Raw genomic sequence first — 13,932 nt, forward strand, 5'->3', positions numbered from 1 at the left:
CCCTGACGCAATTGCAGTGCATATGTTAAAAACTTTCACTATTAGCAAACTGGTGGGGAGGAAATATTCTAGTGGGTACAGTGTATCAGGTGTTAGAGATATATAGAAGAAATATGGGTGGATGTTGCTAAGCTTATTTGATGCTATTTAATGAAATACTGAGAGTGATTAATTGGTTATTAAAAACTAAACATGAAAGCTAAAGGATTTCCCTGGTAACAAATATAGAAGCTCTCATCTTCTGCAACTGGAGAGCAGGAATAGCTGAGGACCAGGTCCAGGGCTTAATCATAAGGGTCGCAGAGCCTCAAAGGAGCTTAAACTCTCAATATTGGCAAGTCTGGTATGCCAAGGACGTGGTGCTAATTAGGAAAAAGTGGGACCTTGACATATGCAATGGGGATATCTGGGTTCATGCACCTAAAATATTTAATTCCCAAAGGTCCGTGAACACTTTGAGCCAAGGAAATGACTCCCACCTCCCTAGGGCTAGTCCTCCTCCTTTCTGCAGGACAACTCGAGCCCTTTCGGGGTCAGCTCTACCTTCCAGGCCAATACAGTAACTAGAGTTGTCACTAACTGGGGATGTGACGGACCTGATGATGAAGGAAAGGGACTATACGTTAAGGTGTTCAGGATCCAGGAGGGTACACATGATGATGGAGTAAAAGGGACCATATCCTAGGAGTTCAGGATGTGGGTGAATACACATGGGACTGAATTCTGACAGTGCTGGATCAAGAGGGATAGAATACAGAGTTGAGTAAGGGAGTTTAATTAATTTGGAAGCACTCTCCTGGGATACAGGATTTAACAACCTGGCAAGGATCTCAGGACATGGTGTAAACATGCTGTCAGAATGGTTTCATACATATGGATAGTGATGGCCCATACTAAATGAGGTAAAGATGCCTGAATTGCCATAGAAGGCAGTAGAACAAGGGATTAAAAAGTTCAAAGAAGTGAGCATGCTAAAATGGATATACGTACTAAATATGTAAGCCTGGAAAACTCACCAGGCAATAATATTCCATGGGACAGACCAGAGGATACACCATTTACCAAAGTAATAAGGAAGGTGCTAGAGAGATGGGAACCCAGAATCACTAATAAGTTCAGTAGTGGCTCTCCTCTGTAGACCAGACTGATGGTAGGAGATTCCAATACAAAACTGGGCTCACTGATTGCATTGGGGATGTTAGAGATGGCTCGAGAGGCCGAGCTGATGCTGCATGACCCATGGCCCCACCATAAAGCACATTATTAGCACAGACTATGCAGCATGGTCCAAGGCCTCCAGGTAAACAAAGACAGGCAGGACATACCAAGGGTTTAGAGGTTACCTCCAAGAAGCTAGGGGGAAAGGGCCAACTTGTCTTTGGACGAGGTTAATCCTTTACTGTTCATTTTCTCACCAGAACTTTTTATCCTCATGCACCTTTATCCTTCCGTCACACCCACTTCAGATCAAGCTAGATGTCTGAGCGTTGCTGGAGAAAAGCACTTGACTCTGCAGGTTGGGGGTCACTAAAATTCATGGTCTCCAGCCTCATTCACCTCTTCAATGCCATCAACATTTTTAAACTTTATTTTGCCAAATCTTCAAGTCCCTCACTCATCCCTTCCTCCCTCAGTTTAAGCATACTTTGTTCAAGGCCATCAGGCTTGGTTTCTTTAACTTCTAATACCACAGTCCAGAAGAATTATCTGTATCCACACCACTGCTACCTTTTCTATTTCAGAATTAGAGGACCAAGCCACGTTCCTCCTGAGGCCAACCCTCCCATCTATACCTTAACCCTTTTCCCTCTAATTTCCTTTAGGATCTTACTTCACCTGTCATCTCCTTTCTTAATCTTCTCTTTCTACTAGTTCCTTGCTATCATCCTATAGATACACCCAGGCTTCTGTGATCCTCCCGCTGCCAAGACATCTCCCTTAACACCTTGTCTTCCTTTCACTTCTGGGCAATCTCCTCCCTCCACATCTTAGTCAAACTTCTCAAAAGAGTAGTGTATATTTACAGCCAGCACTTCATTTCCAATTATAGTTGTTAAATTGATGACCCTGATGTTGTATCTGACAAATGCCAAACTTATCTTACATTAAAAATAAAGATATTTCTTGCGTTTAGAGAGTCAAAACAAAAAAGCCTTTAAAAAAAGAAAAAAAACTTAGTGGTTCTACTTCCTGACCTCTCTCATTCATTCCTCAGTCCACTGAAATCTTGATTTTGCCTACCACCCTTCACTAAAACTGATCCCACAAAGGTTACTCCTAAGTGCCAAATTCCATTGTCATTTTTTCAGTCTTTTTTGAAACTATTTCCTTGGCTTCTATGTTGCCACACTCATCTGGGTCTGTTCATTCTCAGATCATTCTTTCCCTATCTTCCTCTGCTTACTTCTATGTAATTGCTCCCCAGGGCTCTGTCCTCAGCCCTCTGTTCTTTCATTCACTCATCTTGGATGACTTCATCTTCTTTTCAGGTTTTTGATAACATTTATACAACAATGACTCCCAAATCTATATTTATATCCTGGTCTTGTCTACTAAGCTTTGGATTCAAATATACAGTAACTGATATCAGGCACACTGATATTTCTACCTTTTCTAAGACTGAACTCATCATCCTGATTCTGACCCAGCCCTTCTTCAAAATCTCTCTTATTTAGTAAACCACAAGCCACAAACCACCTGGTCACACAAGATAGAAACCTGGGAGTCAGCCTTGGCTCCTCTTTATGCCTGCAGTCTTTTCCTCTCCAAACCATTCTCCCCATTGCTGTCTGACCTTGTCTAATCCCCCTAACTACGACTCTTGCCTCTCTCCCAACCACATAGTCTCCTGCTACTTCAACCTACTTAGGTATTCACTAATGCACTTTGCTGTTTATTTTGTGCCTCGTGCATTTTTACATTTCTTTTGGGTTGCCTTTTTCTACTCCTTTGCCTGTTGAATTTCTAGTTATCTTTTGAGTTTGGATTTTCACTCTGCCATCCTCTCTCATATTATTTATTATTCCAAGCCTTGGGTCATCTGATAAGTATGCCTTATATAGTTATATTTGTCACTAACTCAGAGATGGTTAAATGGAGAAGGTGACAGAACATTAGGGCATTTTACTAGAAACCTGCCTCCAGGTTAACATGGATCAACTAACCAATAATATTCAAGCACGGTTGTTCTAAGTGAAACTCGTAACTGCAATATTATCCATCCCAAATTTCAGGTATTTACCCCTAGGGATAGCATGTTTCTAAAATAAAGCCATCCTATATATTCCCCCCCTCCATATTATGGGACACTGATGTTACAAGTAACAAAAATCCAATCTTTGTTTGAATTAGAAAAAAGTAATTTATTGACTTACACAATTGAAAAAGGGGGGTAAAAAATGGCTTTGGGTATTTCTAGCTCCAGGGCTCAAGGAATGGCCTCAGGATTCATTTCTTGGCTCTTTCGTTGCTCTGTCAAGCTCTCTCCATATAGTGGCAAGATGGTTACTGGCAATTCAGGCTGACCGTCTCTCATCAACCCCTGCTGAAAAAAGAATGCCTATTTACCTACTGCTCTGGCAAAAATTCAGGATTAGCTTTGATTACACTGATCTGTGTTCCATGCTTTTTCCTGACCTAATCACTGTTACCAGGGGTGTAGAAAACACTGCTTGGCTGGGACTTGATCTGGAGTGGGACTGGCCCTACCCAAACGACTTGGGCTGAGAGTGTGTGAAAGGGGTCCCCTACTAGAAAACTGTGTGCTGTAACCAGAAGAGGAAGGATGGGCAGGCAGAAACAATGGATGTTCAGTACATTCTCCTTCAAGTTTCAGCTGTGAAGATTAGCTATATGCAGAAACAGTCCTTTAGTCATACAGCAGGAGTGGCACTGATATTTTCTAATTACTGCCAAAACAATGGCTCAAGAAAGATTATTTTAAAACTAAATTATCAGTTTGGATGGGCATCCTCTAATACATAATTAGTTTATAGCTAACCAGTGGCAATCCTGTGGTAATTTAAACCACACTGACCTAGGTTCAAACCCTGGTTCAGCTCTTTTCTAGCTGTGTGGTCTTAGGTAGGTGACCCAACTTTGCTGAGTGTCAGTTTGAAGAATAATAATACTACCTTCACAGATTTGCTCCTAGGATTAGGGATTATTTATAAGAATCACTTCATAGTACTCAGCATATGATAGGCTTTTAGTTAATGAAATATGAATATTCATATAGTACATTAAGTTACCTTGGAGTAACTTTCTCAACTAATTTATCCTGTTATTTCACCAGAAATTAACTTGTATAAAGAACATGATTCTCAGTCTATGAACTATGGAATTTAAGAAATATAATAATAATTAAAATAATTTAAATTCTCTTTTTAAAATACTTTATTTATTTATTTTTATTTTTGGCTGCGTTGGGTCTTCATTGCCGCGCGCGGGCTTTCTCTAGTTGTGAGCAGGGGCTACTCTTCATTGTGGTGCGCTGGCTTCTCATTGCAGTGGCTTCTCTTGTTGCAGAGCACGGGCTCTAGGTGTGTGGGCTTCAGTAGTTGTGGCACATGGGCTCAGTAGTTGTGGCTTGCGGGCTCTAGAGTGCAGGCTCAGTAGTTGTGGTGCACAGGCTTGGCTGCTCTGTAGCATGTGGGACCTTCCTGGACCAGGGCTCGAACCTGTGTCCCCTGCATTGGCAGGCGGATTCGTAACCACTGCGCCACCAGGGAAGACCAATAATTTAAATTCTAATCAGAGGACCCATTGTCCTAGAGTGGAAAAAATGAATTTCAATCAATTTGGAAACCTCTCTACCGTAATTTTTTGGAGCTGACCTGATTTTAGGGTGGCTTGAAGAGTGCTTATCTCATCTGCTCCTTAAGTAATTTGTACATGAGGCCTTCACTGTCTTATCTGGACCCCCATTGTTAGTACCCACAGGTTGTTGTCGACATGTCTCTTGTACATCCATTTGCCCCCTTCAGATCCCATGGCTCTTTATCCCAAGCTTTGGGTGGCGGGCATGGGAGTTAGAGGTGATCGTAGGAGTCTATCTGCTGCATCTGGGCCACACTGGAGGCAGGAATCTCCTTTGTAAGGCTGTTTCTAACCTAGTCTGCCCCAATGAATCATGCAGCTGTTTCTGACATGGAGTTAAGAAGAGAACAAGGCCCCTTTGATTTTAGGTTTCTCAGACCTATTTAGTGTTTTCCCACCCTTTCTAGCATTCAGAGTACTAAAAGTAATCTTTAAGAACTCTATTTAATTTTTAGTTATTTAATTCAATTTAAGACTTTCAAGAAACAATTGTATTTGGGAATTCTTCACAACCAATGAAGATTAATTAAAAACATAATCATGCACAGTCATGCATCATAAGTCATCTTGCATTCAGACGTTAAAAGACTCTCCCCAAACCAAAGACTATGAAAAAGAACATATTAAAAGTGAAATGCCTAAAATGTCTTGCTCCTCCACCAACTTCAGTAGGAAATGAGTGTTTAGTAGAGCAAATACGCTGTATCGGTGATTGCCGGAGCAAGCAAGCAGCTGACAAAGCTTCTAGACTACTGTCTCTGTCTACAAAGTCATCTCTACAATTCTGATTACCACAACTTATCTGAATAAGAAATTTTAATACTACAGTTTAAAATTCTTTCAAAATTCCTCTTGTATTTCAGAAGTTCAGATCTATGACAGTGATATTTTGCTTGGGCCTTAGGCCAAATATTCACTTTAAAGCTAGGCTATTCAGCCTTCAGCTAAAATGTTTGGAGTTTCTCTAAAATGGTACCTCTTCCTTAATGATTTCCTTGTAGAAATAGATGATGAAAGAAATGAAGGTTTTTTTCCTTTTCAGTACAAAAACTTCCCGGTCTTCGCTCCGTGATCGATATGAACATTTACATAATTTCTGGGTAAGCTTACCTCTTCTCTACTGGTTTCTTTCGATGCTCCTATCCCACCTCCACTCTTTCCCCCTTTTTAAAGGTCGACTGTTTTGGATCTTAAATTTCTGAATCAAAAGAGACACAGTTTCCAAACTGCTTCCGCTCCTGCCATAGTTGGCGCTTGTGAGGTCTCAAGAAACGCCTTTTGTTGGTGACAATGGCTGTAAACCATAGGAGAAAGATCCTCAGTAGACTAGAAAATTAAGCAAGTTGTCCGTTTTATATTTACAATCTTCCGTTGTTTTAGAATGCATCCTCATATTTCCTGAAAATCCTTTTTAAAGGCCAAACGTCTAAGACTGGCCGGCAACCAATATACACACCTTATTTTTAAATTTTATTTTTTAAATTTGTAAAATAAATATGGACCATATTACTGAAAACTTACAAAACAAAGAAAAAACTAGCACGCCACCGTCCAAACACAGCAATTTAAATCATTTTGACGAACTCCTCCCCGTCTTTGGCCTCTCGCTTCCTGCACCTTGTACCCTTGACGTTTGCGCGCAGCAGGAGCCGCCGCGCTCGGGGTGGCGCTGCCGCGCTCGGGGTGGCGCTGCCGCGCTCGGGGTGGCGCTGCCGCGCTCGGGGTGGCGCTGCCGCGCTCGGGGTGGCGCTGCCGCGCTCGGGGTGGCGCTGCCGCGCGCCGGTGCGCCGTCGCCATGGTAACCGCAGAAGCCCGGGGCCTAGGGAGAGGTGAGTCCGGGTCGGAGGGTCGCGGGTCCGGGGTCCGAGGGGCCTGGGGTGGGCGCTCCGCGTGGGCGTGGAAGAGAATGGGCATCTCCCCTCCACGCTGCTCGGCAGGGGCTGGAGGGGAGTGGGCTTCAACCGCGGCGTCCTCAGTCTTGGCCTTTGCCCCGAGCTTTGCGTAGCCGGTCACGCTCCGCGGGCGGTCCCTCGGGCTTCAGGCGGAAAGGCGAACTATGGTGCCCAGAAATGACCGGTATCCCCTCCGCCCCACCACCGTGTTCTCGCACTGGGGCTGCCACTGTCTGTATCCTCGGGTCTTCCCTTTGTTTAATCCTGGGAGCCCAGGGCTGCCCTTTGAGGCCTTTCCATTGAGCTGGGACTTAAAATCCTTAAGGGACTACACTTTTTGAAGAAAAAATTCAATTGGCTTAAAAGGCCCTTAAGATCTATTCCTCTCCCACAACTTCATAGTGTCTTGTCTGCCTTCCTTGCCCTTTGTTTATGCTAATCCCATTACTTAGATTGTGCTTTTCTCCTCCTTTTAAGACTCCTGCTCTTCCGTACTGAAGGGTCACCTCTTCTAAGAAGCCTTTCCGGGACCTCCCCACTCGGGAGTCTAATTTAGAGGTCCAGCCTCTTTCCTCTCCAAGCACCCTTTGCTTATGTCCATTATGCCCCTTATCTCACTCTGTCATTGCTGATTTACGTGTCTCTTTCCCACCAGACTGGGATGCCTGTGGAGTAGGGACCTATGTCATTTTCTATTATTAGTGCCTTAGCAGCCTCAAAAAAATTCACACTTAATAGTTAAAATTCACACTAATTCAGTAAGGCAGAACTATTCTCAATTCACAATTGAGGAGAGTAAGTTCAGAAAAGTCGCATAATTAATAAAATAAGTACAAGAATCAGGACTAAAGCATGGGTCTTCTGACTCACAGTCATTCTGCCTTCAGAGTTCCAGCCCTCCCTCTCCCCTCCCCACGCTCATTTTCTATGTGAACTGTTGGTTATATGTAGTGGGGTTGCAATTTTGATTCATGTTATAACTCTTCTGGGCAAAGAAAGTATCTATCCATACAGTAAATATTATAGGTATAGTAAGAATTAGAACTTAAAACTGAGAATTAAAAAAAGTTTATTGTTTTAACAATAACACAAATAAACCCACTATATATTAAACATAAGTTACATATTTCTCATGGGAAAAACTGTTTTCTAAAACAAAAATATTAGTGAGTTAAGTTTTTTCAGTATCTACAATGTTGATAAAAGGAAGAAAGGAAAAGCTATGTTAGTATGATCACCCTGTTACAACTTATATTCACAGTAAACATACTTTAAAATATTCTAAATCTTCTATGTTATAAGAAGAAAAAACCCATAGAAAATAGAATTCTTTGCTCTGTCTTCAAAGGACAATATGATGAAGGGCATAGTCAACAATAGACCACCAAACACATGAGAGTTATTCTCCTAATTAGATATTGTCTTTCAAAAGTCAGGCCTAAGGATAAATGGCGTATAAGACTTCACTTTGTCCTTTTATTACAGAAAGGCTGATCCTAGTTCAGTCTAGATTTGGATTAGAACAGTCTTGGGAGCTTGCCTATAGACTGGAGTGGCTTGAGGGTTAGTCTTAGTGCAGTGGTTCTCAGAGTATGGTCTGAGAATCCCTGGGGATCACTAAGACATTTTCAGGGAGTCTGCCAGTCAAACTGTCTTCATATTAATTCTTCGATGTTTTTTGCCGTTGCACTCTCATTCTCTCACATGTCACAGTGGTTTGCTAGAGGCCACATGGCATGTGGTATCACAATATCACACATCATTGCAGAGAATGCAGAAACAGATATGAGAATCCATCTGTCTTCTAATAAGCCAGACATTAAAGAGATGTGCAAAAATGTAAAATAATGCCACTCATCAATTTTTTGTCTTTATATAGTTATTTTTTATAAGCTATACTTTTATGTTAACATGTAATTGTTTTAAGATGAATTAGTTAATATTTTAAAGGTTTCTCAGTTTTAATTTCTAATATGATAAATACAGATAGATATAACCCTCATAAACAAAAACTTTTGGTGTTCTCAATTTCTAAGAGTGTGAAGAGCCCTTAGATCATAGAATTTGAGAACTGCTGCCCTAATCATATTACTTCTGGATTGGTATGGAAATTACACTCTATTCAAGGGTGTACCAAGGGTAGCTTTTAGTATTCTGGGCTGAATCATATTTCTAGATTTGATCTAATTTATCTCCAAATCTCTGAATTAACCTGGGATTAGATTGATATCTAGATGCAGAATAATCTGTCTGTAATCAAGTGTTCGGCGGTCATAGAGTAGAAAGTCATTTACTCAAACCCTATGTAGGAAAACTGTGTATTAAAAAAAAAAGAACTAATAGAATTACTATCTTGTCTTTTGCTTCATGGATGCTTTTGCTCTAGGAATGACAGTACAATGATGATGATAGGGTCCGCATACCAAGTGCTCACCATGTGCTTAGCACATGCATCATCTGATTTATTTTAAGTCTCACAATAATCATATAAACTAGGTTCTAGTGTTATTTCTAGCAGAGATTAGGTAAACTTCCCAGTATTATGTAGCTAATAAGTTGCAGGGTTGCCTTGTGAACTCAAGTCTTTCTAACTCCAAAATTCATTGCTCTTGGCTGTGAAGAAAAGCAGGGGGAATTGCAAGCCTGATGTTAAGAGTTATTGAATGCATACGACAAGCCAGGAATTGTGGTAAGTCTGAAAGTGACAGAAGAGAAACATAAAGCTTGATACTTGCTCCTATCCAGTTTACAGTCAAATTGAGTTGGTGTCTTAAGTACTTGAAACAAATAGAAAATAATATAATACCATATTTGGTAGGTTGTATGGTACAGAATATATATAATGACCTTTGAAGTTCAGAGGAGGGAGAGGCCTGGGTACATTCTAGAGAGGAGTGAAGAAGCATTTTAGGAAGAAGGTAGGTTTATAGCTTGGCCTACATAGGATTTGGCTAGTAGGAGTGGAGGAGGAAAAAAAGCTATTCTAGGCCTAGCAGGAATACATATGAAATACAAATAGAATTTTCTCAGTATCTTCAAGGTCTCATGTCTGGGCCCCTGATGGGCCAGTGAGGAAAGGCATTTCAAACACATCCTGCCTCTCTTCTCTAAGGTTTGAATATGGATATCTTTAGTAGAGTGTTCCAGAATATCACATTATTAGTAAGGTGACAAAATAATTTATTGTGTAGTAGTAATGGACGTTTTGATAGTGAAAGAGGTTGCTATTAAAAATCACACCAGGGCTGGGGCTTCCCTGGTGGCGCAGTGGTTAAGAATCCGCCTGCCGATGCAGGGGACACAGGTTGGAGCCGTGGTCTGGGAAGATCCCACATGCCGCGGAGCAACTAAGCCTGTGCGCCACAACTGCTGAGCCTGCGGTCTAGAGCCCATGCTCCGCAACAAGAGAAGCCACCGCAGTGAGAAGCCCACCCACTGCAACGAAGAGTAGCCCCCGCTCACAGCAGCTAGAGAAAGCCTGTGAGCAGCAACGAAGACCCAATGCAGCTAAAAATAAATTAAAAAAAAAAATCACACCAGGGGAAGAGATGTCACTGGAACTGTCCTGGGTGCATGAGGACATATGTCACCTAAGCTATAAACCACAAGCACATGCTGTCTAACTTCTGTTAGAGTCTCTCTTGTTGATTTCATGGTAGAGTTTCCTTGGTGGTTATTCAAGACTAATATTTTTTCACACTGTGGGTTGCAACCCATTAGTGGGTCATGAAATCAGTTTAGTGTGTGGCACCCAGCCTTAAAAAATAGATGGGATTAAAAACATCAGTATGTTACATGTAGTAAGGATAAATGATATTTTGTTTAATTATATGTATGCAAATATACCCATAAATGCAATGTGCCCAAGATAAAAATGTCCATTACTACTGAACAATTAATTCTTTGGTTACCCTATTAATAGATGTTATATATGTTTACATGTATAATTAAAACAAGATATGACAAACTACTATATGCTATATATTATAATTGAAGTAATATGTATGTATTTGGACAGGACATCTACCTCATGGTCTAAATGAGCTGTGCAAGCTCTAGGTATCAGGCTTGCAATCCAGTGAGAAGGAAGTACACTTTTCTAGAAGTTACATACTATCAATACATATCTACTTACATCTTATTGTTTACTACTTGGACATATGGCCACACCATATTACAAGAGTGCCTGGGAAGTAGTTTTATTCCAATATAAATATTGGTTAAAAAAAGTATGGTTAAAAGAAAAGAGGGAGAGAGATTAGATTTTGAGAAAGGACTAATGTCTAAGTGCTATACTTACCAGGGGCCCACATGATTAGGGAGGCTGGATGAGCAGGAACCAAGGGAGCTCTGGGGGGCTCAGACCACAGGAACCACAGCATGTTCTCATAGCAGGAAGTTCGATCAGTACACTGTTGCTGTCACTTGTGTTGAATGTCCTTCAAATAGCCTCATGTCCTTGTGGCCCATGTTCAAGAGTCAAGATCCTGTTTTTTATATGTAGAAGCTAAAACTCAAACTCATAGATGCAGAGAACAGATTGGTAGTTGCCAGAGGCAGGTGTAGGGGGTGGGTGAAATAAATGAAGGTGGTCAAAAGGACTTCCAGTTACAAGATAAACTTCTGGGGAAGTACTGTACAGCATAGTGACTATAGTTAACAATATTGTATTGAATTGAATACAATATTGTATTTGAAAGTTGCTAAGAGATTAGATCTTAAATGTTTTCGTCACAGGAAAAAAATTTTTGTAACTATGCGAGGTGATGGATATTAACTAAACGTATTGTGGTAATCATTTTGCAATATATACATATATCAAATCATTATGTTGTACACCTTAAACTAATACAGCGTTATATGTCAACAACAACAAAAATAATACAATGATTAACAACAACAACAAAAAAAAGTCAAGATCCTGGGACTTAGTAGCTGATTGGCCGAGCCTAACTTATGTGCCTGCTCCCAAGCTTGTGCTGAGATGGAGAGAAGGAGGATCGTGCCTCTCTGGCTTCTGTAGTGGGAAGTTAGCTTTATCTCCCGTTAGAAGAATTTTTTAAAATGGAGATTGGGATTCTTTAAGGAAGCGAGTGTGTGTGTGTTTATGTGTACAGGGATGTGTGTTGGGAGGGTGGATAGTGGATGTCAGGCACTCAAAGGATTATAAGTTTCCTCTATATTCATTCTGTAAAATGAAGGAATTGAATAAAACAGTCTCAAAGATAAGATTTGGACCAAATTTTATGGTGGAGTCATGATTGATTGGCTAACTCAACTCCCATCCCCAACCCCATCTACCTTGCTTGCTTCTGTTATTGAGGCAGGAAAATCAAGAAACTTTTTTTTTTTTCCTTCTCTTAAATACAAGGAAACAGTCTGGCCTTTGAGATATAACTGGAAGTTTGTTGGGTCTTGTTAGGAAAGATTTTTTTTTTGCTTTCCTCTCAAAAGGGATGAATGCCACTAGTGTCCTCAGGGGGATTCCCCTTTTTTACTGCCATAAATGCAGACGTGATGCCAGGAATTATGACAGTCATCTTGTCACCATTAGGCAACAGCCATGATGATGAAAGTCTTATGAACTGTGATAGACTAGAAAAATAGAGCTTAGATCTATATTTTTGAGCTGCTGAACCATCTCCACCTTTAAACTTCCTGCTATGTGAGAAAATCATCTCCTACTTTTAAAAGTCAATCCTATTATTTTTATATTATTTGCAATCAGAGAATTCCTAACTTCAACAGATTACAAGTATTATACACATTTAGTGACGCTAGAGATTAATATAGGACTATGGTATAAAGAGATGTTATTCTGTCTAACTAGATTTCCCTTCCTTTTGACTTGTGAATGACCAAATCTTGCCCATTCTTTATGGCACAGCTTAAATGCCATATTCTTTACTAGAAATGTGATTCCCTTTATCCCATTTCCTGCATCTTTACTCACCCCCTCAACACTATCCTGAATCTTGTGTTCAATCTTGCTTTTCTTCTTCTTTTTAGAATAGTGTTATTGTACCTACTTATATTCCTAAAAAGTCTATTTTAACTTAATTTAATTTTTATTATTTTAATTTTTTTCCTTGTTGGTTATTTATTTTAAATATAGCAGTGTGTACATGTCAATCCCAAACTCCCTAACTGTCCCTCCCCCCATCCTTCCCCCTTGGTAACCATAATTTTAATTGCTTTGAACTTTACAAAAATATATCTTGGTATGTTTAATCTTTTGGATTTACTTTTTTCATCTAATACTGTATTGCTAATATTCATTCATATCATTGTGTGCCTTAGTTATTCATAGCTGTATAACAAATTATCCTCAAAGTTGGTAGCTTAAAATAGCACATTCAGTATCTCACAGTTTCTCTGGGTTAAGAATCGGGGCACAGCTTAGCTGGATCTTTTACTTCAGGGTCTCTCACGAGGCTGCAGTCAAGGCGTTGCCTGGGACCACAGTCATCTCAAAGTTCAACTGGAGCAGATCCACTTCCAGACTCATTCAGTGGTTGGTGGCAGAATTAAATTCCTCACTGGCTATTGTACCGAGGGCCTCAGTTCCCTCTGGCTGTTGGCCAGAGGTTACCAGGAGGTGGGGTAGGGTCATGGGAGCCATATCAGAAGCCGCCTTCCCCATATTGTATTACTGTAATTTCTTCATTTTAACTACCATATACAATTTTGTGTGAATATGCCACAGTTTATGCTCCTGTTCATAGGCATTGGGGTTTTTTTCCTGCCCAGGATTTTTGCTTTTATGAACAGTGATGCTGAAAACATTTTTGTACACATGAAGGAACCATGCTGCTCTTCTCTGAATCATCCCCAATTTAATATGTGTTCTGACAGAGTGAGTACTATTAAGACTTACTTGATTAACTCTACCAGGACTTAATCTGGTCCCTTCTAAACTCCCATAGCACTTCATCTTTTATGATTCTTAGCACTTGTCACCATTTATTACATGTATTTTGTACATGTCATATTTTCTCCTTTGAAATAGTAAGTTGATAAGGGCAGGAAATAAATTTGATTCTTCTTTGTAATTTACATAGTGCCTATACAACACTTAGTATATTAGTAGGCTTTCAGTAAGTATTACTGAGTGAATGAATTCTGTCTAAATGTCAGTGCCTGATTTTTAAGTTCTTAATAATCTGGCTTCAATGATCCAACTGTATTTCTCACTTCTCCCCACCAGGGACCCTTGTTTAGG

The 13,932-nt window shown here is 40.3% G+C and overlaps 1 protein-coding gene across 2 annotated transcripts in view; it reads left to right on the plus strand.

Annotated features, from left to right (window-relative positions):
* Window positions 1-6,569: 6,569 nt before the first annotated feature.
* Window positions 6,570-13,932, plus strand: part of LOC309648644 (ankyrin repeat domain-containing protein 45-like) — a 156,619-nt gene continuing 149,256 nt past the window's right edge. The window contains exons 1-2 of one of the 2 annotated variants that reach the window (XM_082437503.1): window positions 6,622-6,647; window positions 10,006-13,566. In XM_082437503.1, coding sequence (XP_082293629.1) covers window positions 13,408-13,566 — 159 coding nt within the window. In that variant the 5' untranslated portion in view covers window positions 6,622-6,647; window positions 10,006-13,407. Of the gene's footprint in view, window positions 6,648-10,005; window positions 13,567-13,932 lie in introns of both variants that reach the window. The other variant, XM_082437502.1, reaches the window with a different exon arrangement.

Source organism: Balaenoptera physalus, assembly GCF_965194825.1.
Source record: "Balaenoptera physalus genome assembly, chromosome: 1".
Lineage (NCBI taxonomy): Eukaryota > Metazoa > Chordata > Mammalia > Artiodactyla > Balaenopteridae > Balaenoptera > Balaenoptera physalus.